A 25,525-nucleotide genomic window follows, 5' to 3' on the forward strand; every position below is an offset into this window, starting at 1 on the left:
ACCGATTTCATTGATCTGAATGCATTCTTTTTCAATTGAACGAAATAAAATGCATTCAGATCAATGAAATCGGTAATTTAGTCACAAACAAATTTAGAATTGACATCTAAACATTTTGTCTCAATTTTAATTGGTCTCGTTACTTCCTTTTCTGCATCTATCTGGACTAGGAATTGTTTGTTGTTTTCTTATACCACTATATTTTTATTCTTCATTAATCACTAGGTTTTTCATTGAATTATCTCGTGAATTGGCATTTGATGTGCCTTTCGTCTTAGCTGTAAACACACGTTTCGACTGGGTTCACATCGTGACAAGACATGCTATTATCATTAAGATTTATTGTAAAATTCATTGTACATTATACAAAGTTTGTGCGAATGTTCCGATAGAAAATCTTCATTTCTCCACAAATCCGAGGAAATAATCAGTATTTACAATGCAATTTATTTTTCATTTATTATGCCGCGAATACTTTTGAGAAAGAATAATGTAAAATTCTCAGAGAATAATTTCGTTTTTAAAATCTCTTGTCAGTTGTTTATGCGGCAGCACGATTGAGTTCAGGAGAATTCGCTCGGCTGCGAGAGTTACACTCGTGCCCAATATTGAAATTGATGGATTAAGTTTTCCATTGATATTGAACAATGGGGGATTTTCCATTTTTGCAAATGGTTTATCGGGATTTGGATCGCATGGGGTACCCTCAACCCTTGCCCACTCTCCGACGATACTACCACGTCCTATTATGCTGTGTAGTACCATCGAGTGAGATTGGATCTGTGAATTTGCGAGGACAATGGATTCACGTATTCTCACGCCGGCTCCCAGCTTAGCGTTTGGTCCGATGCTTACGTTGGGGCCCAACTGAAACAACAGAGGAGATATTGATATATTTTATTCTGGAGAAATTTGAAAGATCCCTGATTAATTGAATCATGAGCGAATTAACTTTAACTTTTAACGTTATTTATTGCAAGAAACATACATTCTTACGAATGGCCATTGCCCGAAGGCCTTCCACGGACAAAAAAATGTAATAGAAAAACCTATCGAATTCGTTAAAAAATTCTATTGAACTGTTCTATTAGTTTTTGGCCGATTCTATTGAAATGTTCAATAGAAAATATTCAGTAGAAAAAGTCAATAGAATTCGATTTGTCTATATAACTTATTCTGTTGAGATATTTTCTATAGAATTTCCTCGGCTCAAATTTTCCAAGTTTTTTCGTTCGATTTTCTTGGGGAGAAGAAAAGAAAAATAGAATGAAAAAAACTTGGAAAATTCGAGTCGAGCAAATTCTATAGAAAATATATGAAAAGAGCAAGTTATACAGACAAATCGAATTCTGTTGACTTTTTCTATTGAATGTTTTCTATTGAACATGTCAATAGAATCAGCCAAAAACTAATAGAAAGTTTAATAGAAATTCAATAGAATTTTCTAACGAATTCGATAGGTTTTTCTATTAAATTTTTTCGTGTGTGTGATCCCCTTAAATTTCTCACCGGATAATGTAGACATATATTGATATTCGTAAGCACACGAATATTTTGTTTGAATTGTTGACGCTTTGAGAGATTTAGGGAATCCAGCCTTTTCAACTATTTAATTATTAACGGTAATAATTAATAATAATTTCATCCGTTTGACGTGTATTTAAATCTGAGGATTTGAAATGTCCCCTAGTTGAAAAGACATGGATTCTTTTTTTATTCATTCATGGCTGAAAAAAATTAATAGAAAAACCTTGCGCGTTATCTAAGAAATTCTACTGAATTTCCATTGGAACTATATGAGAATTTCCTTGAAGTTCTATTAGAATACTATAAAAAAAGAGAAGATTATGAAAATTTACCGTGCCATTTTATTAAGAGACATGTGATAGAAAAAAGTTAATAGATTTTGATTTTTCTCATGTTTCAATTAATAATGTATGATTGATTGAGAGTAATTAGATGAAAAGAAAAAATGTAATTCGTGTCCGCTCCATTCGTTTAATAGCAAAATAGAGTAAAAGTTGTTTGAAGTCTTTGAACTCCTTTTTCTGTGGGATAAAATCGTTTTTTAATCAAAATTCTGAATATTGAAAAATTGGTTACAATTAAAAAAAAAATCTCTTCTACAGTGGAAGTTTGATTTCTTGTTGCATTTTAGTGCTAAAACATCTCGTATAATACGAAATAAAAAATATCTAGAAAAAACGAGAATGGAATTTCTATTCATGGAATTAATTAAATAATAGCAATAATTACCGTGGCAGCAGGATCAACAACAGCAGAGGGATGAATAAAAACATCTCCGATTATCTGACACTTTCCACTTGCTGGAGATACCAAACGCTCTGGCGCCTTTGACCGGTATAAAGCCAGGTAATGTCGATTTGCGTAGATCGCTGCTCCTGCTGTCTTAACTTGTGACCACCAATTCGACGTTTGCAGTGCGCAAAGCTTTCCAGTTTCAGATAGTCGAGTTAGGATGTCTTGTTCCAGGGAAATGTGTGCAGAATCTTTTCCATTTCCATTGATTTGCCTGGTGAATCAGTAAACAATGTTCATGGGAATATTTCATTCTGATTGTAGATGTTTCAATAGGATTTCTATAGGAGAAAATTTCTATGGGATTTTTTCATACGTGATGTTCCTCTTTATTTATTTACTACGTACATTGATTTATCCTGTTGATGCCTGGCATAAAAAACATCCGCCATGAACTGGAAAATATCCAGAGAAGCTAGATAAACCCCGCAATTGATGAGAGTAGAGACAAACGTGGAAGGTTTCTCCACATAATGAACAACTTGTCTACAATCCTCTTTACTCGGCACTATGCACCCATAATTCAGTGACTGTTGTCTCGTTGCCTCTGTCGCCATAACACTCAGTACGGCTGAATTGTTACTGTGCATCTCCACCATTTCCTCCAGAGGAAAGTCCGCGCAAACGTCACCATTCATTATGAAGAATGCCTCGGGACCACTGGCTCTTATCTGATCCCTAAAGTGATACATTCCACCGCCAGTACCGAGGGCTGTGAATTCTTGGAGGTAACGTATGCTTATTCCGTAGATATCCATCATCTCTTGGACAAAGTTCTCGAGTTCGCTGGCGTTGTAAGAGCCGATTATCAGGATTTCTTTGAGGTTTTTCAGTTTTACGCATGCTTCGATGTGATGTTGGATCATTGGAAGACCCGCGATCGGGAAGAGGGGCTTTGGAATGTCCAGGGATAGTGGACGAAATCGGGTCCCTAATTATTCATTAGATGATCCATATTATTATTGGGAAAATAGTATTCTTTAGTTGAAAATGTTATTTTTGATTGGAACAGTTTTGTAATTTTGAGTTAGGGTTTTTTCATTATTGAATCAAATTCGTTCGTATTAATCGGAGGATTTCAGGGAACATTATTTATTGTAAGAGGAAGAATATTAGACTTGATTGAGAATTTTTTAAATTCACGTATGAAAAAATTCAATAGAAAACCTAGCGAATTGGCTATAGAATTCTATTGGATTTTCGATAAGAAAAAGTCAATAGATTTCGAATTTCTGTTTGCATTTTTCTCTTGAGATTTTTTCTGTAAGAATGCTTGGACATCAATTTTCTAAGGTTTTTCCACTCGGATTCTGCAATGCAAAACAAAACAAAATCCAACGGAAAAACTTAGCAAATTTGGACCCAATAATTCTAATAGAAAAAATCTAAGAGAAAAATTCAAACAGAAATTCGAAATGTATTGACTTTTTCTTATTAAACATCTAATAGAATCAGCGCAATAAAAATAGAATTTTTCAATAGAAATCCTATAGAAAACCTATAGAATTCCCATAGGATTTTCTAACGAATTTGCTAGGTTTTCTATTGAATTTATTCATGCGTGTTGTGAAATTGATAATTTTTTAAATCTTGACATAGGGGAGGGTGGGGTAAAATGGACACTTGACTTTTTTAAAAATATTCATAACTCAGAAATAGATTGATCAATTGATCTCAGCCTAATCTCATCACAAAGAGGAATCATTGTTTTTCAATTGAAAAACAAAATGATTCCATTTCGTGAACAATTCAACACGTCATGAATATTTCAAAAAAAGTCAAAAGTGTCCATTTTACCCTACCCTCCCCTAAACGTAAACATGAAATGTTTTTTATTCAAGTATGTAATATTCGTAATCCAAGGACTTCAAGGTGTTCTAAGAGCCAATTATCAGAATTTCTTTGAGGTTTATCAGTTCGACGCAGACCTCAATGTGATGTTGAATCATTATGAGACGCGTAAAGGGGAAGGGGGGCCTTGGAATGTACGGTGATAGTGGGAGAAATGGTTTACCTAATTACAAAGTAGACAATGGAAATTATCGTGGGTAAAACAGTATTCTTAAATGAAGAAATTTTTTTGTGATGAATAACGAGTTTTGAAATTATTGAATGAAAATTGGTTTTTTGCATAACGAATTTGAGAAAGAATATTCGTGAGTTAAGAGTTATTTATCATTTGAAAACATTCTTGGATCAGGATGATGCTATTCTTAATTCAAAAAAACAATGTTCTTGAATATTTATTTATTTTTAACGACATTCGTCAGAAGAAGCTTGTGATATTTACATTTTATATCCAAAAGATCGATTACAGAATAAAAAACAAGGGAAAAAAAATTGAGCTCTGTTTTTCATTGTGATGGATGGGATGAGGGTGAAATCTTTTAAAAAATAATTTATTCCCCAAAACAATCTTAGTTCACAGCTAACAATTTACCGGTAAATTTCCCGATATTTACCGGTCTTGATGGGGACTTTTAGATGGCATCTGTAAAAATTGTTCATAAGTGCAATAATTTTATAAAGAATTTGAAAATTCTTGAATCAGCAATACTTATGCCCCAACAATAAATATGCTTTACCCAAGGCTATCCGTTTCGCTAAATTACAAACGTCAGAGTTTTTGATTCAAGAATGAAAAATTCGTGATTCAAAAATAGACCCTTCCTGATTGACGAATTCCATGGAAATACTCATGAATCAAGAATACAAAAAACGACAACAAATATTTCACCCCCAAACAAGAGTCTAAAATGAAGATTCCAACGGACGAAATTTGGATATTCTTACATTAGAATATTATTTCCTACCCATTATCTGAATCACCTATCTACACATTATTGAATTTCATAAACAATGTTCATCTGTCAGTTCATACCTTTCAAAGGTCCGCCAATTAATATAACAGCCTTCAGCATCCTTAAATCCCCAAAATTTCACAGATACTATAAAAAGTCTTCCAAGAAAGAGAAGTTTAATCACTTATTCTTGACTTATTCTCAATTGATAAGTATCACTCCCACCCGGCCACGTATGTTTCCCCCAACAAAAACCTCGCACTGCCCTCCGAACGTAAAAACCAGCAGAGATCTTATTCACCGACACGAAACGACGAAAACAATACGAGAGATGTGCGCGTAGTAACCATTCGTTACTTTTATATCGTTACTTTTGAAACCAGAAAGTAACGAGTATCGAGAGTGAAAAGTATTCTGTACTTATGGTAATTTTCTATGGTATCGACTGTCGATGATGGGCTGTCAGGTGCGAGGGGAGAAATCGTTCATGAGTGTTCTCTAAATCTGGGCAAATTGTGTCTGAGAAAAGAATCGCCTGAAGTCGAAGAATGTCCAAAGCAGTTCCTCGAGAAGAAAAACAAAATATTGAAATAAATTTTTCATCACGCTGTGACGAAAAGTGAACTTTTCGACACGCTCCGCGTGCCTAAAAGTCCAATTTCCGCAACATTGTGATGAAAAATATTGTTCGTAACTCGTGAAAAAATGTTTTTTAGCTCGTGGGATTATATCACTCGCCTTCGGCTCGTGATATAAACCTCCCACTCGCCAAAAAACACTTTTTTGCACTCGTTACGAAATATACTATTAAATAATCTATGTTTTTTCCTGAAAACTCAATTCGCAACATCGATGTTTTTGAAAAACATCAATTCTTCGATAATCGATGTATTTAAACATCGCCCATCGCTACGTTGAAGGTAATGTCCAAAGCAGTTCCTCGAGAAGAAAAAATAGTATATTTTGTAACGAGTGCAAAAAAGTGTTTTTTGGCGAGTGGGAGGTTTATATCACGAGCCGAAGGCGAGTGATATAATCCCACGAGCTAAAAAATATTTTTTCACGAGTTACGAACAATATTTTTCATCACAATGTGGCGGAAATTATTATATATAATAATTAATTATAATAATTTTTAAATAATCGATGTCTTTTTCTGAAAAATCGATTCGCAACATCGATGTTTTTGAAAAACATCAATTCTTCGATAATCGATGTATTTAAAACATCGCCCATCGCTACGTGGAAAGTAACTAGATTGTAAATCCCTAAACAATAACCTAGGCTTTGCCTCCGAACGTTGGTAGCAGTGTTGGTGTGGCAGTCAGCTGTTTTCGCTGCTTAGTTGTCGGATCGGGTGGGTCGAAGCATCCAACACTGGGCAACGCAAAGTAGCACTCCATCACGTGAGGGACAATGGTTTCGACGAAAAACGAGTAGACGAAGATCCCAGTGGTGCAATTAACGTGAAAATCTCATTGTTCGTGAGACTAAGTGTGTTGGGTCACTCGACTTGCCATCCCTACCCGATCAATTCGTCACACAAAGGTACTTATCAAATTATAATGCATCCTTCACCTAGACATGTCGATTTCAATAGAGAAAATTACTTTGTGATTATCGGAGTGGCAGCTCCAAGACCACTGAACAGTCCCAAAATCAATTAATAATTCCTCCTCGGGTCCTTTGAAATTCGAGGGACTCGATTGATATTGATTTTTCCCCGTCGAGTCTAATCGCTTTTTCCATTGGACGACTATTGATTTTGACTGGTGTAGTCGCGACGGCGACGACGGCAAATACAGACGTCAGGCGCCTCTCGGAGTCGCCTCTGCATCGAGTTATCAATTTCATTGCACAAAAATGAGGCATCGAATGCACCTCGACGACACTAAACTAACGAGCACATTCGATTCTGATATAATTGCCAGTATTTACCCCAAAACATAACGAAAATATTCATATGCTTGACTGATTTTGTTCTTTACTCGGATCACGTGAAAAGCGCGCCTTATTACGTAATAATAATTCAAGAGAGACATCTATTTGCCACGCCCCCCCGATGTTTTGCATTTAACAATAAGAAAAATCGAAATTTCTCGCCAATTCAATTTTTTCAGTTTTTTAATTCGCGAATGTCGTGAGAATTTTCGTTGCGGAAACGTTTCTTCTCTTAGATGTTGAAGCAATATGAGGGGTGAATCATCACAGATCTGTTTTATTATTGATTCGACAGGTAGTTGTTTGTTTAGCTAAGTTTTTGGATTACTGGTAATTTAGTCCTAAAAGATGGATTTTTCTTCCCTTAGATGTTGAACCAATATGAGGGGTGAATCATCACAGATCTGTTTTATTATTGATTCGACAGGTAGTTGTTTGTTTAGCTAAGTTTTTGGATTACTGGTAATTTAGTCCTAAAAGATGGATTTTTAAAAATTAAGAGAAACTTAATCTTGTCTTGAAGATGAGATGCTTGGATATTAAATCTTGCGGATGAAAATAAGACTGGATTGAAAATAAGATTTTCGCCAATTCAATTTTTTCAATTTGTTAATTCGCGAATGTTCGTGAGAATTTTCGTTGCGGGAGCGTTTCTTCTCTTAGATGTTGAAGCAATATGAGGGGTGAATCATCACAGATCTGTTTTATTATTGATTCGACAGGTAGTTGTTTGTTTAGCTAAGTTTTTGGATTACTGGTAATTTAGTCCTAAAAGATGGATTTTTAAAAATTAAGAGAAACTTAATCTTGTCTTGAAGATGAGATGCTTGGATATTAAATCTTGCGGATGAAAATAAGACTGGATTGAAAATAAGATTTTCGCCAATTCAATTTTTTCAATTTGTTAATTCGCGAATGTTCGTGAGAATTTTCGTTGCGGGAGCGTTTCTTCTCTTAGATGTTGAAGCAATATGAGGGGTGAATCATCACAGATCTGTTTTATTATTGATTCGACACGTAGTTGTTTGTTTAGCTAAGCTTTTGGATTACTGGTAATTTAGTCCTAAAAGATGGATTTTTAAAAATTAAGAGAAACTTAATCTTGTCTTGAAGATGAGATGCTTGGATATTAAATCTTGCGGATGAAAATAAGACTGGATTGAAAATAAGATTTTCGCCAATTCAATTTTTTCAATTTGTTAATTCGCGAATGTTCGTGAGAATTTTCGTTGCGGGAGCGTTTCTTCTCTTAGATGTTGAAGCAATATGAGGGGTGAATCATCACAGATCTGTTTTATTATTGATTCGACAGGTAGTTGTTTGTTTAGCTAAGTTTTTGGATTACTGGTAATTTAGTCCTGAAAGATAGATCTTGAAAAATTAAGAGAAACTTGTCTTGAAGATGAGATGCTTGGATATTAAATCTTGTGGATGAAAATAAGACTGGATTTAAGATACGATTTTCGCCAATTCAATTCTTTCAATTTTTTAATTCGCGAATGTTCGTGAGAATTTTCGTTGCGGGAGCGTTTCTTCTCTTAGATGTTGAAGCAATATGAGGGGTGAATCATCACAGATCTGTTTTATTATTGATACGACAGGTAGTTGTGTGTTTAGCTAAGTTTTTGGATTACTGGTAATTTAGTCCTGAAAGATAGATCTTGAAAAATTAAGAGAAACTTGTCTTGAAGATGAGATGCTTGGATATTAAATCTTGTGGATGGAAATAAGACTGGAAGTGACATTATTTATATGTACGTTCTATTGAATTTGTTGACCTAAACCATTTTGCAAGAGCACACGCACAAAAAAAAATTCATAGGAAAACCTGGCGAAGTTGATGAACAATTGTATTCGCTTTTTCATTACAGAAAATGACCGATAGAAACAATTCAGTGGGGAACTGGTCAATTGGTTTAAGTCGACTTAGCTCCCAATTGAGTTTTTGTTGAATAAGCGAAATTTTTGTAAGATCTTTTTCGATAGTCTTCATTTTTCTCTACAAAAAAGATTTAACGGAAATTTTGCTGACTTCTTTAGAATTTGAGATATTCATCGAGAACTGGCGCTAGAATGGAATTGAATTAAATCGTTTGACCACTTCACTACTGAATTACATTATTTGTAACGAAATTTGTAGCAAATTCCTGTAAGAACTTCCTTTCTATAAAACTTTTTCTATTGAAACAATTTCTGTAGGAATTCCTGAATATGAATTTTTTGAGTCTTTTCTGTGCAATTTTTCTTCTCTTTTCATTGGAAAAAACAAACGAAAAAAAAAAATGTGAGCTGACGAATTTCAATAGAAGAATTAAATTCTGTTGATTTTTTCGCTAGAATTTATTCATTTTTTCTGATTTTCATCTTTTTCCAACTCCGGAAAGCTAATTTTCTCATAAGACTGTTATTTTTGCACTTCTAGATCAATTATTACTAATAATGCCAATAATTTTTAATAATTAATAATTAATTAATTTAATTCCTCATCACTAAGTTGATTAAGTAATAATGTGTTGATTAATAATTAATTAATACATTAACTAGAATATTAATGTAATAATACATTTATAGAATATTTTCCATTCAACATTTCTATAAAAAACCCCGCAGATAGGCTGCGGAATTTTTCAATAGCAATCCAATACAATTTTCTAGCGAATTCATTAGGTCTTTCTATGAAAATATTTCTTACATGCATTTCGTTCAGGATTAAATGACCAGTCACCAAATTATTGAGCACTTGAATCCTTCCAGATTGACTGAACCCCAGTCACAAAATCCCCTCGAACATGACGGAATACTGGTTGATATCTGCCCCAGGAGACAAAACGTGTCAGCAGACATGGGACACGATGAACAATCTCACATCCAAACAAAATTCCTTATCCCTAAATTACAAATTCCATATACCGGACTTGAAAGTCGGTACCCTGGATCAACTGGTCGGTCTGTCTGACGACCTCGGGAAACTCGATGCATTTGTCGAACAAGTGACCCGCAAGGTGGCTGCCTATTTGGGGGAAGTACTTGAGGATCAGAGAGACAAACTGCATGAGAATTTGATGGCCAATAATAGTGAGTAATCCACAAAAAAGTTTACCCTTTTTTTTCATGAGTTTACATTCGTCTTGTATCTTTACTATTCCTGATTGTATAGTTATAGTATTCAACTGATGCATGTGGGAGTCTGGAGTGCAACAAAAATTATTTAACAATTCCACTGAATTCCTGCAGAATAACAAAACTAATCCCTCGAATTTTCGTTTTGGAAATTATGGACTTGCAATTATTTATCCAGACTCTCCCAGTAATGGTGATTGACTAATACCATTTTTTTTTGTATGACGTATCAAAACTTCTTATCACTGAATATTCACTGTGATTAGGGAATGTCACTGATGAATACTATACACAACACAATACAAGCACACTCAACTTTGGAATTCATTTATCATTTTTGGTTATTATTTTGAAAAAAGGGTAGTTCCTGTCGTGAGAATATCAATTATTTCACGTCATGATTAATTTACTGACAATTTTTTCGTTCACTTTTCCTTTAAAAAATCAACAGGAATGAATTCCATATGCAGAGCGTCTGTACTCTGACCTAGAAATCCTCTCCTCGTACTTCCTATGAACAGAGATTACTGTATTCAGATTTACCGCGTATGCTGATGACAATGATTACTGAGGAGAATTTATTGTGTCTATGGTGTGGACGCATACGCGGATAAATCGTATTGTCGTTATGTATGCTTATGGTGTACGAAACTCATTTCAAAAAGTATCAACAGATATTGATCCATTGCAATATATAAAGATTTGAAGTAAGTTTATAGTATCACGTACGAAAAAATTTCATTGAAAAACCTTGCGAATTCGCCGGAAAATTCTATTGGATTTCTGTTGGACTCTATTAGTTTTTGGGAAATTCCAGCGAAAAATTTCGCAGCTCATCTGCGTTTTTTCTCAATAGACATGTTCAATGCGAAAATATTCTGTAGAAAAAATGAACAGAATTAGTGTTTACTTTACAATTTATTCTGTTAACATTTGACTCAAATTTAACTCAAATTTTCCGAATACTTTTGTTTCTTTTTTTTTTAATTTGTAAAATTCCTGTTGATAAATTCTTATAGAAAATGGAAAAGGTTGTTTAGAAGGATGAAATTCTTTTTTTTATGAGATAGTTTATTTTCCATTAAAATTCTTGAATATACTCGGCCAAAAACTCGTAAAATTTTCAATCGAAATCCAGTAGAACTTTACATAGAATTCACTAGATTTATCTGTGGAATTCTTTCGGATATTAATCAGAACAGATATTGATCCATTGCAATATATAAAGATTTGAAGTAAGTTTATAGTATCACGTACGAAAAAATTTCATTGAAAAACCTTGCGAATTCGCCGGAAAATTCTATTGGATTTCTGTGGAACTCTATTAGTTTTTGGGAGATTCCAGTGAAAAATTTCGCAGCTCATCTGCGTTTTTTCTCAATAGACATGTTCAATGCGAAAATATTCTGTAGAAAAAATGAACAAAATTAGTGTTTACTGTACAATTTATTCCATTGACATTTGACTCAAATTTAACTCAAATTTTCCAAATTCTTTTGTTTCATTTTTTTAAAACTTGTAACATTCCTCTCGATAAATTCTAATAAAAAATGCAAAAGGTTGTTGAGAAGGATGAAATTCTGACTTTTTTCTATGACATATTTTCTGTTCAACATTTTCCACTAAAAAATGCGCAGTAAACCTGCGGAATTCATGAACATAATCGGCCAAAAACTCGTAAAATTTTCAATAGAAATCCAGTAGAACTCTACACAGAATTCGCTAGATTCGTCTGTGAAGTTTTTTGTGAAACAATCTGACTAGGCAAAATGGTAAAGCTTCTTACAATATAATTCTCATTAATCTATAAAATTCCTTACTAAATGCACTCTAACAAAGGGAATAAACCTATTATTTGTATTTGTAATGTTGCTTCGCTTGCTTCATTTATTCTTTATTTCGACCACATTAACCCTCCTCCCCCTACCTTACTTATTGTTTCATTGATGAAATGCTCGAACACGCGCACCGCCCAAATATTCTGATACAAAAATTGTCTCAAGTGCGTGAATAAATGTCTGCCCGCGAGATACTTCAGTCATAGCCACAAAATTAATTTTAATAATTGGACTAAAGATGAAAGGACCACACGAGCAACTGAACAGTCTAATATCATTCGAGATAAAGAAATGTTAGAAGGAACTAGGAGTTGCTTGGGTTACTGTGGTCACCAAGCTAGGAGTAGCCACTGTTAAAGGTTTCCTTTCGATTCAATTTAATAATTTAATTTATTTCGTTGATTTTTTTAATTTTTTTTTCATTTATCGTTTGAGTACTTTTGGCTGTTTGCGTTGCACCGTACAATTCTCATTTGCAGCCTTTTTGCTCGTTTATTTATTTGAAATAGTTAACATGACGAAGAGAAGAGATTATGTTTTTGTTTCATTTCTCGTTCGATTAGTGAAGATCATGTTCTCTCTCATTTCACTTCACAAGAGTATTTTTCTTTCGTTTTTGAGCACCACAGAGTATTTAACGAATTCCTCATATTTTACGAGTGATTGTTATTGTTGGTACAGACATTGTTGTTTTCATTTTATTTTACCTCTCATTTGAGTGATGTACAGACGAATAGAAATAAAGTTATTCAAAGTTAAATACTCATGTTCTCAAATTGATGTTCTTCTTTTATTGTATTATCTTTGGTTGAGTTATCGTCGGCGTTGTCGTTAGGCGTTTTTGCATAGGAAGCAAAAGACATTTAGTTGAACAAGGAGAAAGATGGATAAATTTGAAAGCAAGTAACTGGAATTGAAAAAAAAACTAAAATATAAAATTAAAAAAAAACTAGAGTAAGAAAATATCGGGAGAAGATTCTGGGAATGGGTTATAATGGATAGGTCAAACATCAGTGGATGACGGTGAGAACACGAGCCTTGAGGGGGGTCCGGACACCCCACCAAACACCCCTGTAACACCATCACACAAGAGCATGAGGGATCAGCAACAACACAAGCCATGGAAGGAGCTGGACAATAATGACAGAGAGCCAGCGCCGAGTTTAGGTCAGCACCATGAACGTCATTACAGCCAAAGCCTTCATAGTCATTCCAGTCATTACAATCATCACGATACCCAGAATCATAACTCCAATGCCGACAAGAGATTAACGATAAGCCAGGCTGGTGATAATCGTGCACAGAATGAATCGTCGATTTATTCGTGTTACCATACACATTGGTGCGCTGCTTCTGCTCCTTCATCACCATCGCCAACTCCAACACCCACAAGTCCGTCCCAATCCTTCTCATCACATTGCAGTAGCGATGAGGATAAAACAAGACGACGTGGCTCACAGTGTCATCGAAAAGTTCGTAAATTACGTCGTACAACGTCATCAAGTTCCAAGTCATATGCTGATGACACTGACACCAGTCATGATGAGGAGCATAGCGAAGATCAAGAACAAGAGCAAGACGATTGTGGCATTCTGCCTAATCCAGGTACCCATCCCACCAACTGCCTCGAGACAAAAAAAAATACCGATTGGATACACTCACCCCTGTCTTTCCTTTTTATTCATAAATTTCGATTACATCCAGGCATTTTACTGTCATCCTCGTAAGCTCCTAGACATTCATCATTTCACTCCTCCAAAGTCAATGATCTCCTGTTATCCACTATTGAATCCAGAGGTTGACATTCGTTTTGTTATTATTTTATTTTTCGAGGAGCTATTGGGTGAACAGTCTGAGTTCAGTGTGAGTGCGACGTGACAGTATCATTAGTCGGTTATGCTTTATTGGATTAGGAAAATTGGGGGGAAAGAACAGCAATGCGCGGCAGACATTGAATCACCGAAGCGTACACGACTGATGAATATAACAGAGTCATTAGTTTTTTTTTTTCATAATCATGAGCATTTATTCGGATTTAATAGTGGGCTTCCATGATGCTTTGCCTACCGATGTATTCATGGTTTTTCTCACTAGTTTTTCATCAATAGAAATACGAAATCGACTGTGAACATTGGCGAGCAGCTCATACAATTGATTTCAGTTATTTTACATCATGTCTTATTATTTTGAATCCCACTCTGCGCACTATTCCATGCATCTTCGATAATACATTGTCCTTCACGCTTTTTGCTCTATTTTGAAGTTATTTTTTCCGTTTTTTTATGTGTCGATTCGAGAAAGAGACGAGATATTTATCGGATATTGTCGTTCGTTCATATCCAGTAATTGACGGATAATCATGAAATTCATTATGAAGAATCGAAAAATCCTCAGCAGTGGCTATTGCAATATATGAATATTCCTCGCAATTCACGCGGGAAAAAATTTAGGAGAAAACCTTGCGAATTCGCTAGAAAATTATATTGTAATTCTATTTGTCTTCTGCGCTGATTCTATTGGATATTCAATAAGAAAAAGTCAATAGATTGCGAATTTCTGTTTGAATTTTTCTTTTAAATTATTTCTATTAGAATTATTGGGCACAAAATTTTTCAAGTTTTTTCCACTGGATTTTGTTTTGTTTTGCATTGTAGAGTCCGAGTGGAAAAAACTTGGAAAATTGATGCCCAAGCATTCTTATAGAACAAATCTAAAGAGAAAAATTTAAGGCCCGGGTGGATTATCTTTCGACCGTTATCTCGATTGTTTTTCCATTTTCATAATGTAAAATATATCACAATTTCCATTGGATTTTACATTACGCAGGAGTCCCGAAAAATTATGATTGTACAATCAAAAAAAGTTGGAAAAAAAACTGAACATTTTCAAAGAGCGTTTTTAATAAAGATTAAGAAATAAATGCGATAGAGAGGAAATAGTGAATGGATAATTTATCATGATAACTAACGATCTGACAGCCATTGACTGTCAGTTNTTTTTTTTTTTTTTTTTTTTTTTTTTTTTCAATTGCCCGGTGGCTTGGCGCAGTGGGTAAGTTCGTTACCTCACATGCGAAAGGTTCCGAGTTCAAACCCCGGCCGGATAGAATAGTGCGATCTAACCATTTAAAGTCTTGATCATCGTCGCAGTAAACCCTAGCCGGGTCGAAGCGATGTAAAATAACGACAAAAAAAAAGTTTTTTTAATTGTACAACCTTATTTTTTGAAGACTCAAAGACTATCGAAAACTGAATAGCAATTGGATATCATTTCAGATTATCAAAATTTAAAAAAAACCAAGATCACGTTCGTAAGATAATCCATCCGGACCTTAAACAGAAATTCGAAATCTGTTGACTTTTTCTCATCGATTATCCAACAGAATCAGCGCAAAAAACAAATATAATTTTTGAATAGAATTCCTAAATTTTCTATTCAATTTTTTCACACGTGTCATAGGATTCTGCAGAGTACCAATGTTTTTTTTTCATTCAATCAGTTCTACACAACAACAAGAAAAACATGGGACAAACCCTGGCAAAAACCCAGAATTCAAATTTCATACATGATCTATCAATACAAAAACAGCACAAACACAGGGATTATGTTCAATGAGCAACCTTAGAGACCGATGGAATGCTACCTTTAAGTGCATGAAATTCTTAAAGAAAACATTGATAAGTGCAGTAAATGTTTTGCACGATAGAATTTCAATCTTATAGAGAATTTTCATCGCGAGTGAAGGGGAAAGACCCGATTTAATTACTCTTAAATGCTCTACTATCCCCGTATCCTGATAATCAATAAACCCATACTTGCTTTGAACTGTTGTGCTGCTTGGCTTGAGACATAACGTTGCTTAAATTCAAAATTTAATCCACAAATTTCCTCAATAGGGATAGAATTTTTAAATAACAATTTCAATTATGTAGAATTTTTCAATCAACTTCTACAGTTGGCATGGACCTACTGAATTTATTTCCAAGGTTCACTCACATTCGCGATCATGACAGATCGACTGGAAATGCTAGTGTTGATGAGAATATTGAAATCTCATACTGCATTCACAGTGCAATTCATTAAATTGGCACTAACACAATGCGACGGGTCACGATTTCATCACCTTGCATGTTTATTTTTTTATCCTTATTGAAAGAATAATGATATCAGGTCTAATGAGGGTGTGAACTACTGGTACACGCTTGTAAAAATTATTCCAATGATTTTCTCCACCATAACAGGTGATCTGCCGACATATATAACTCGTTTTCAATGGGATATGGCCAAGTATCCGATCAAACAGTCGTTGAGGAATATCGCTGATATTATTAGTAAACAAGTCGGACAGATTGATTCTGACTTGAAGACCAAGTCGACGACGTACAATAATCTCAAGGGAAGCCTTCAGAACCTCGAGAAGAAGCAAACGTAATCGTCAATGATCATTATACGATATTGCGAGGCCTCGAAAGTCAAGAAAACTTTGCGCCATTACTTTTCAGTCAAAGAGGAGTAGAAAAGTCTGAACGATAGCTTCAACAAATTTTTCTTTTTGTAAGAGTTTGGTGAAATGAGTTGAGGGTGACCTGGAAAGGATAAATAATTTGAAGAAATGTTTAAAATTATGAGTTGGGTGCACCACACCGTCTTTAAATCCCCTTGTGGCAGAGGAAAGTTCTAGAAATTTCCGAAATGCAATTATTCGGCAAATCGATTTTTATTCCTCTGAAGAACATTCTGTCATTTTCTAGAAAATTCTAGGAATTTCCTGGAAACTATTATTATTTTTTTAATAATTATTAATTAATTATTATTATTGAAAAATTAATTACTATTACTATTAATTAAAAACATCATCTTAATTAATTGTTATTAAAAAATTAATTAAGATGTTTTTAATAATATTTAGTATTAAAAATTAATTATTATTATTAAAAATATCATCCCCATCATCATCACATCATCATCATGATTGTGTTATCATTTTTTTTTTCATGAAATTTCTAGAACTCTCTAAGTTGCACTACCCAAGGGGCTGATTTCCAAAAAAAAAACGAAACACGTGTTCGGTAATTTCAAATGTAGAGTCTACATGTGAATTTTCCCATCTCCGACCTTACCGGTTTCCAAATTCGTATAAAGTCAACTACTTGGCATTTTTGAACAATTCTTTGAACTATTCATTCTCTCCGGATGAACTTCAACTCGATCCAATCAGTTTCTATAGAAGACCATTTTTAAAATACTTTTAAAATCTCTTAGATTTTTCCACTTCTCTTTGGCATTTCAGTAGTTTACTTCTGAAGCCTCTCAATTAATTTATTATTCCCCATTCCCACTGACTTTATCCAATTTTTCGTAGCGGAAGCTTATTGACTCGCAATCTCGCTGATCTTGTTAAGAAAGAGCACTTCATCTTAGACAGCGAGTACCTCTCAACTTTACTCGTCATCGTGCCGAAATCAAATTTCCAGGAGTGGCACGCAGTGTACGAGAAGCTCACAGACATGATAGTGCCCCGAAGTACCCAAATGATCACACAGGATTCCGAGTATGGGCTCTTCACGGTGACTCTTTTCAAAAAAGTCGCTGAGGAGTTCAAGCTCCACGCGCGCGAGAAGAAATTCATAGTTCGTGATTTTACGTACAATGAGGAGGAGCTCGCTGCTGGCAAGAATGAAATCACCAAGTTGGTGACTGATAAGAAGAAGCAGTTTGGGCCGTTGGTTCGTTGGTTGAAGGTCAACTTCAGCGAGTGCTTCTGCGCCTGGATTCATGTGAAAGCTCTCAGAGTTTTTGTTGAGTCTGTTTTGAGGTACTGCTTGTGGATTACTTTCGTGCATGGATGACAAAATTTAATAGAAAAACCTATTGAATTCGTTAGAACATTCTACTGAATTTCTGTTGAACTGTTATATTAGTTTTTAACTATGAACTGTTATATTAGTTTTTACTATTAGTTTTTGGCCGATTCTGTTAAAATGTTCAATAGAAAATATTCAGTAGAAAAAGTCAATAGAATTCAATTTTTCTGTATAACTTATTCTATTGAGATATTTTCTATAGAATTTCCTCGGCTCAAAATTTCCAAGTTTTTTCGTTTGATTTTCTTGATGAGAAGAAAAGAAAAATAGAATGAAAAAAACTTGAGAATTTGAGTCGAGCAAATTCTAGAGAAAATATATGAAAAGAATAAGTTATATAGAAAAATCGAATTCGGTTGACTTTTAGTATTGAATGTTTTCTATTGAACATGTCAATAGAATCAGCCGAAAACTAATAGAAAGTAATAGAAATTCAATAGAATTTTCTAATGAATTCGATAGGTTTTTTTTATTAAATTTTTTCGTGCGTGTGACTGCAGGGGGATTTTCTGTATAACTTATTCTATTGAGATATTTTCTATAGAATTTCCTCGGCTCAAAATTTCCAAGTTTTTTCGTTTGATTTTCTTGATGAGAAGAAAAGAAAAATAGAATGAAAAAAACTTGAGAATTTGAGTCGAGCAAATTCTAGAAAAAATATATGAAAAGAATAAGTTATATAGAAAAATCGAATTCTGTCGACTTTTTGTATTGAATGTTTTCTATTGCACATGTCAATAGAATCAGCCGAAAACTAATAGAAAGTACTAGAAATTCAATAGAATTTTCTAATGCATTCGATAGGTTTTTTTTATTAATTTTTTTCGTGCGTGTGACTGCAGGGGGATTTTCTATATAACTTATTCTATTGAGATATTTTCTATAGAATTTCCTCGGCCACAATTTTCCAAGTTTTTTCTTTTGATTTTCTTAATGAGAAAAAAAGAAAAATAGAATGAAAAAAACTTGAGAATTTGAGTCGAGCAAATTCTATAAAAAATATATGAAAATAATAAGTTATATAGAAAAATCGAATTCTGTTGACTTTTTGTATTGAATGTTTTCTATTGCACATGTCAATAGAATCAGCCGAAAACTAATAGAAAGTAATAGAAATTCAATAGAATTTTCTCATGAATTTGATAGGTTTTTCTATTAAATTATTTCGTGCGTGTGACTGCAGGGGGGTAATGATTTTTATTTTGCAGATATGGTTTGCCCGTCAATTTCCAAGCTATTCTACTGCATCCGAATAAGAAGAGCACCAAAAGGTTGCGGGATGTTTTGAATCAATTGTATGCGCACTTGGATTCGTCGGCGTCGGGGGCAGGGGGTGGCAATCAAGATGTAAGTCCTTTCATTTGTCCCAGAGTTATTAGTTGCAACAGCTTTAAAGGAACGAAATGAGTGTTCTTTTCTTCATTCGCTAGAACAGGGCGTGTATTGGTTTCCATGGGTGCCAGAATAGAGTTAGGGCTGGTGGACTGATTAAATAGAGGCGGATGTCACAAAATATCATATGATTTAGGTGACTCTGGGCAGTAGCGAAGTGATAAAACGGTACAAGTCAATTTTGACTTTTGACCAGTTTTTAGCGAATATCTCGGAATCTAAGGGAGATAGCAAAATTGTTGTTACAACCGTTTTTGTCGAGCCGATTGAGTGCTACAACAAATGTAATTACGAAAATTTCGCTATCTCCCTTAGATCCGGAAATATTCCTCAAAAACTCAACTGAGAGATGAGTCGACTTAGACCGTATTACCACTTCGCTACTCATATCTAATCTGATCTGATCATCGTGAAGGGAAAAAAATCATAAAATTGTTCATTGTAAAATAATATTTGTTTTATTTTCAGAGTATGGATATTCCGGGTCTAGGCTTCGGTCAGAACGAGTATTACCCCTACGTCTACTACAAAATAAACGTCGATATGGTTGACAATAAGGTTTAAGGAATCAACGACGACATTGTGTCAATATTAACGTCCTCTAGGCGCACATCCAACATGCTACTATTATTTTCTTCTGTCCATTCATCTGTTCATAAGAGGAATTGTAGTCTCATGGGGCAGGTGAGTGATGTAAAATCATCGTCATTCGCCAGTGGAGTGCATATGAAAACAAGTTCCACACTGATTTCGAAGATAAAATGGACCTTCACCCCCCAATTCCCAGTCGACATTATAGAGTAATGAGAGACAATTCAGTCAAATCATGTTGGTATAAGCACACAAATTCGGATGACGAACAATACGGCAATGAAAATAGTCAAAGGAACAATCCATTGTAAATAATTATCACAAAAGATTTATGGGGAATGACTAAAAACACCTGAAAATAATGAAAATTAGTTTTGAATCCGATCCTGGTTTGATCGGTATTTTTACAATGTATTCCAACTCCCGATTCCTCTGTTCAATTCCTCATTTTAACTGAGTTCAATGAGAAACTGTTCTATACTAAGATTTATGAATGTTAAAATTGTTTAAATGGCGTTTTGAATTTAGTATTACGAGGCGTGAAAAGGGCGGACGCAGCAATTTGGACTCTAGAATTCTCTCTTAAGAATATAGTTTTTGATCCCGTGATTTTTCCAGTCACTCGTCGAGATAGTAATTATCTTTGGAAATTTTTTGACGAGTGATAAGTTACTAGGAATCATTCAGTATTTTTTTTTAACATGGAGAGTTTCTGAGGTTTTTTAAGATAAAAGGAAAATGTTCAAAGAACTTTGAAGCAATAACACTCATGAATTATTTTCAATGACCCTTCCTCTCTCCTAAAATAAAAAATGACGTTGCGAAAAGAGCCTGAGATGATCTGGTCCACTTTGGGAATGGAATTAAGATATGAAGGTTCCGATGCGATTTTAACAAAACGCCAGGATGAACTTGTATATTGTAGATACAAATTGGTTATGCGATTGTTCAGATCACTGTACATCGATTATGAAATACACTGTAAAGCTATGAATAAATATCCCGTTCCGTTATATTGTTAACATCTTTTATTTCCGTGAGTGCTGATGAGGTGGAATAAATCATTGTTGCAATTTCATTGATTTTTAAAGCTCTTTATTTGTGCCCTGAGATGTAAGGCTCAAACAAGTCTTGTTTGGACCAAACAATTTCTTCTTAAAATTTATTGACTTTCAATAACTAAAATAAATATTTTTTTAAATAACCGAGGCTATTCTTGCAACAATAATTTTTCATCTCAGGACGGTCTTCAAATGGGCAGCACTAGATTTTGTTTTTTTTCGTAATTTTTAACTGGCGATTGCTTTGTTTCAAACAAAACTTGCTGGAGAACATTTGTATCTTCTCTCAGTGAATATTGCGCGACAAAAATAGGCGAAGATAAAGATAGTTGTACGTTTATTTGCAAACTCAATAGTAAATCTTCAATTTCACAGTAAAAAGTTATTGTGAGTTATAAAAAATGATTAATCAGCGCATCGAAATTGAGGACAAGTTCAGTGGCAATAAAGTAACAAAATTGATATTCGAGTGTTATGTCTGGAGACGTTATTTGCGTCGATGGACAATGGGTAAAATAATAATGATTTTAATTTCCAAACAATTTGCTAAAATTGTCCAAGATTTATCGGAATTTATAATTTATCTTGTTTTAGTTTTTAAGGGAAGGACGACGCTTACTGCATTTCTTAGTCTTACCTTTTTCTTTGCAAATGAAAAGTAAATATGGGGAAGATTTTAGGGAATACCCAGGAATGGAAAAAGGTTCTCGAAATAACCAAAAGATTTGTTCATGTATGAGGAATTTTCACGTATAATCTTCAAAATAAGGTAGTATTGGAAATTACAGAAATCGTTACAATATTTTATCTTCTAATCTGTCTCCCGTAGAAAATCTCCTATCAATTTTTAAGTTTAAGGATTAGGTACTCACTCGATGTAAACTTTATCCAAATTCAAATCGGTTCTTACGTTGCTAGTCAAGTTCGAATCACTATTTTTGATAACTGTTTTTGGTTGTGAGTTTCTGTTCTTTTCTCGCACTTTTGACACTAAGCTTGTGTATACTCATGCACTGAGATAAACTTCCACTCACTAGTGTAACAAGAGTTGATACAGAGTTTTAACAGTTTGAGTTGAGCACGTCAGCACTATTTAATAAATTGAATTTTTAATTTCGTCCCTTTATGCGCAAGAAAAGCTGCTGCTTTCGATTTTAGAGTGGTCTGTCCCCAGATCAGCACCAACGCTCACTTTTCTGACCAATTTCACACGAAAAGTCACCGTAAACGTAGTATCGATACTAATTTATCGAATTACTACCGGAGTTGAATACTATCGATCGATTTCGCGAGCTATTTCCGCTGGGTCTTATGTCTCCGAATTCTGGCTAACGACTGGCTGTTCTTCGTGGCAGTTTTTGCCCCGTGGCAAAAGCTTCGAAGTTCCAGAAAATTCTTTTATGAATTGTTTGGGAAATAGCCGCAAAATCGGTCGTTGAACGCGTTGAAATTTGCGGGAGCGATGCACTGTGTCCTGATGCAGCATTCCTTCAGCGTTGGGAATACTGAGAGTCGTTTAATGTTTGGTTATTTTAGAGCAATGATATTTTGGATATAACACGAGCATGGGTTATTGATTCGAGATGGCTTCGGAATGAAAGCAATACTGATTGTCGAAACTGATTGATAAAAAGACGAGAATTGTCCTGAAGTGGATGAAGAATTCGGTAATAAATAGTTGATTTCAGTCCTTTGCTGAGACATTCCCACTCTTGATCAAATCCTGAAATAAAATAACAGAAAATGTTCTCCAGGTCTATCTAAAATGTCGAAGAGAGTACAAATCGTACCTTTAAATCATCGATATGTTGATCCCACTCCATGTTCCCAATAATCTCAACAGCTTGGGCTATCACTTCAGTCACTTTGACGACGTTTTTCTTGAAAACTTCCATCACGTCAGCTACACAAACATGTTCCTCGGATTCAGACCAACAGTCATAGTCGGTTGCCATCGCAATGGCTGCGTACAGAAGGCCAGCTTCTTTCGCGAGGCATACCTGTTCAATGAAAAATACAGATTCGATTGATTGAAGCGGTCGATCTCTTCCCAGAGCACAATATTTTCTGAGGGCAGTTATCTGGATTTTTTTCATCTTTCGTAACTCAAAATTGTCAATTGAGTGGTACATCATGTAGAATTTCCCAAAAATGATGACAGAATGATAAAAAAAATAGAAAAAATTCTGAACTTTTTCAAAGAGCGTTTTTAATTGAGATTCAGAATGAGTCGAAAAAAGTTGAAATTATAAATATCTGATTCGCTGTGGCAAATTATCGATTGGCTGTCATTTTTCATGGTGGATAACAAAACACTAACTCCTCATGGGAAGTGACAGCTAGGTATCTCAATTTTCAAAACAATATTATGTAGTCATCTGTCATTTTTAGGTGATGAAAGTGTGATTAAAAAATTCTCCAAAATATTACAACTTTTTTCAAAGAGCCTTTTCCGTAGTAAATGTCTCTGTGCAGTATGGGAAAAGCCATTTGTCACCGTAAAACAGATACATTTTTCAATTTCTTGTTATTCAACATATTCTGAATATAAATTAAAAATGCTTATTGGATTATGTGTAGGAATACTCAATAAAAACACATTAGTTTTATTCTTCAAAGTAAAACTCTTTAATGATCGCACGCAGAAGGTATATCTTTCTCCAACGAAGTCTCTAGGACGACTAACTAAAAGTCATGAGAGTTTTCACTCTCTGGACCCATTTGACAAAAGGCCCTTGTTTCAATTTTCTTCAGCCTCTCCTTTGTGACTCACCATGAGGACTGTTTTTCTTCACGTCTCTATTTTCTAAGAAAAGCCATAAATGTCACCCTGAGTGTTTGGGTGGAAAAGAGAAAATGTTTAACTAAACTAAGAAATTAATTTTTGTATTCAGGCATGAATTCCAACAATGCTCTTCGAAAAAATTAAGAATAGACCTTTTCATCCTGGAAATCTAGGGGAAATATTTATTTCGTTCATTCAACGAAAAAATCTCCGAAAAAACCATGGAAAATTCTGATAAATATTGAACTTTACAATGATATAAACTTGAGCGCTCAAAAACCATGATTTATATGTAAATTCGATAAAGTGTCCGCAAATCCTAGGGGAATTAACATGGAAAAAAAGTGTCCGCAAATCTAGTGACTCTCAGAATGAAAAGGTCTATTTCTTCTACTTTTTTTTTATTCATTCATAATTTTTCAAAACTTCTGCATGATGCAGGACTTAATTGACAATTTCAGATGACGAAAGATGAAAAAAACATAGAGATAACGTTCGAAACATAGTACACGCGGGCCTTAAAGTCGATAACTCCTCATTGGTTCCAGTCGTCTCAGGGGGCAAATTTAATTCACGATTAATTTAATTTCGAGATTTTCAATTACGACTGTTACAATTACAGCGCGCTGTAGCGCGCCTTCGGTCTCGTAATGTAAAGGATCACGATCGTTTCAACTAGTATATACCTCAGGGCAGGTAGTCATATTGATGAGATCACCGCCCCACAACCGCCAAGCTTTGCTCTCTGCCTTGGAGGAGAATCTTGGTCCTTCGATGGCGACAATGGTCCCTCCCCTCTTCACATTCAGACCCAGATCTTTCGTCGCTCGGGCCAGAGCTTCGGCGGTCGCTGGGTGGAAGGCTGGCTCCATCGGGACGTGACAGACGCCCGGGTACTTGGATGAAGTTCCATCGAAGAAAGTTCCCTTTCGGCTGTTAGTGCGATCTATGAAGCTATCGGGGATGACCAATTGCCCACGGCCGATGGACTCGGACAGAGATCCACAGGCCGTCGATGCCAATATATGGGTGCATCCCAGTGATTTCAAAGCCTCTAGATTCGCACGGTAATTGACGTTCGTCGGATTCACTCTGTGACCCGGCCCATGTCTGGATAACAGGGGAAGTTTTAATGCGGAGGGCGTGAAAATTGGAATAGTGGAATGGTTACCTAGATAGCAAGGCCACTGGTATTCCTGAAATGCTTCCAAGGTGAATCGTGCCGCTTGGCACACCGAAATCATTTTGAACTTGTTCTTTTTCTATTGGGGTGGAGTCTACTAGGAGGTGCTTGGCGAGGTCTTCCAGCCCTGATCCAGCGATTATTCCAATCTGCATGGATATCGAATTATAAGTGGAGGTATGAGGTGTCAGGCCTAATCGGGAGTGCATGACGAAAGAAGAAGCTTGACGAATCGAGAATATAATAGTTTATGGACGACCAATTGGGCGATTTTTACTTTCAGAGTTAATATTCTCTATTTAAGGGTGCCAAGTGAATTTGGCGATGACCTTGAAAATTGACATTCACCAACAAAGTTATAATTTTTTTAATTAATAGTATTAGACAGATGGTGAGCATCGGTGACAATTTTTAAATTTTAGAACTTATGGATATCGAGAAATTAAATAAACAAAATCAGTCTTATACATGGCCTCTTATGGAGTTTTGATTAAATTGAACGTTTCAACCCCCTAGGAACTCAAGAAAAATTTGAAAAAATTTGAAGATATGGGGAATGATGTGTTCAATGTGATGGCGACAAAAAACAATGGGGTACCGGGGTGAATAAGAGAGATATTTCAACCCGCC

General features: G+C 34.9%; 3 protein-coding genes across 4 annotated transcripts in view; 1 reads left to right on the forward strand and 2 right to left on the reverse strand.

Moving 5' to 3' along the window:
• Nucleotides 1-326: 326 nt before the first annotated feature.
• Nucleotides 327-5,489, reverse strand: LOC107037839 (mannose-1-phosphate guanyltransferase alpha). 2 transcript variants are annotated; one of them, XM_015256612.1, is made up of 4 exons: nucleotides 5,201-5,489; nucleotides 2,668-3,105; nucleotides 2,257-2,533; nucleotides 327-867 (listed from the first exon to the last, which is right to left on the reverse strand). In XM_015256612.1, exons 2-4 carry the CDS (start codon nucleotides 3,078-3,080, stop codon nucleotides 502-504), a joined length of 1,056 nt encoding a protein of 351 aa, XP_015112098.1. In that variant the 5' UTR covers nucleotides 3,081-3,105; nucleotides 5,201-5,489; the 3' UTR covers nucleotides 327-501. The 2 variants fall into 2 exon arrangements, with proteins under 2 accessions (XP_015112098.1, XP_015112097.1); XM_015256611.1 differs by having other exon boundaries at nucleotides 2,668-3,250.
• A 962-nt stretch (nucleotides 5,490-6,451) lies between these two features.
• On the forward strand, nucleotides 6,452-20,944 carry LOC107037899 (V-type proton ATPase subunit C). The gene is made up of 7 exons (XM_015256713.1): nucleotides 6,452-6,668; nucleotides 9,816-10,136; nucleotides 13,034-13,624; nucleotides 16,261-16,447; nucleotides 17,382-17,834; nucleotides 19,092-19,230; nucleotides 19,744-20,944. Exons 2-7 carry the CDS (start codon nucleotides 9,851-9,853, stop codon nucleotides 19,837-19,839), a joined length of 1,752 nt encoding a protein of 583 aa, XP_015112199.1. The 5' UTR covers nucleotides 6,452-6,668; nucleotides 9,816-9,850; the 3' UTR covers nucleotides 19,840-20,944.
• Nucleotides 20,945-22,351: 1,407 nt separating this feature from the next.
• LOC107037900 (S-methyl-5'-thioadenosine phosphorylase) overlaps nucleotides 22,352-25,525 on the reverse strand; it is a 5,027-nt gene continuing 1,853 nt past the window's right edge. Inside the window, exons 2-5 of the mRNA XM_015256715.1 lie at nucleotides 24,884-25,044; nucleotides 24,399-24,822; nucleotides 22,718-22,927; nucleotides 22,352-22,650 (exon numbers count right to left, since the gene is read on the reverse strand). Coding sequence (XP_015112201.1) covers nucleotides 22,612-22,650; nucleotides 22,718-22,927; nucleotides 24,399-24,822; nucleotides 24,884-25,044 — 834 coding nt within the window. The 3' untranslated portion in view covers nucleotides 22,352-22,611. The remainder of the gene's footprint in view (nucleotides 22,651-22,717; nucleotides 22,928-24,398; nucleotides 24,823-24,883; nucleotides 25,045-25,525) is intronic.

The sequence above is a fragment of the Diachasma alloeum genome, unplaced genomic scaffold, assembly GCF_001412515.2.
Source record: "Diachasma alloeum isolate Michigan unplaced genomic scaffold, Dall2.0 Dall_scaffold_00271, whole genome shotgun sequence".
Lineage (NCBI taxonomy): Eukaryota > Metazoa > Arthropoda > Insecta > Hymenoptera > Braconidae > Diachasma > Diachasma alloeum.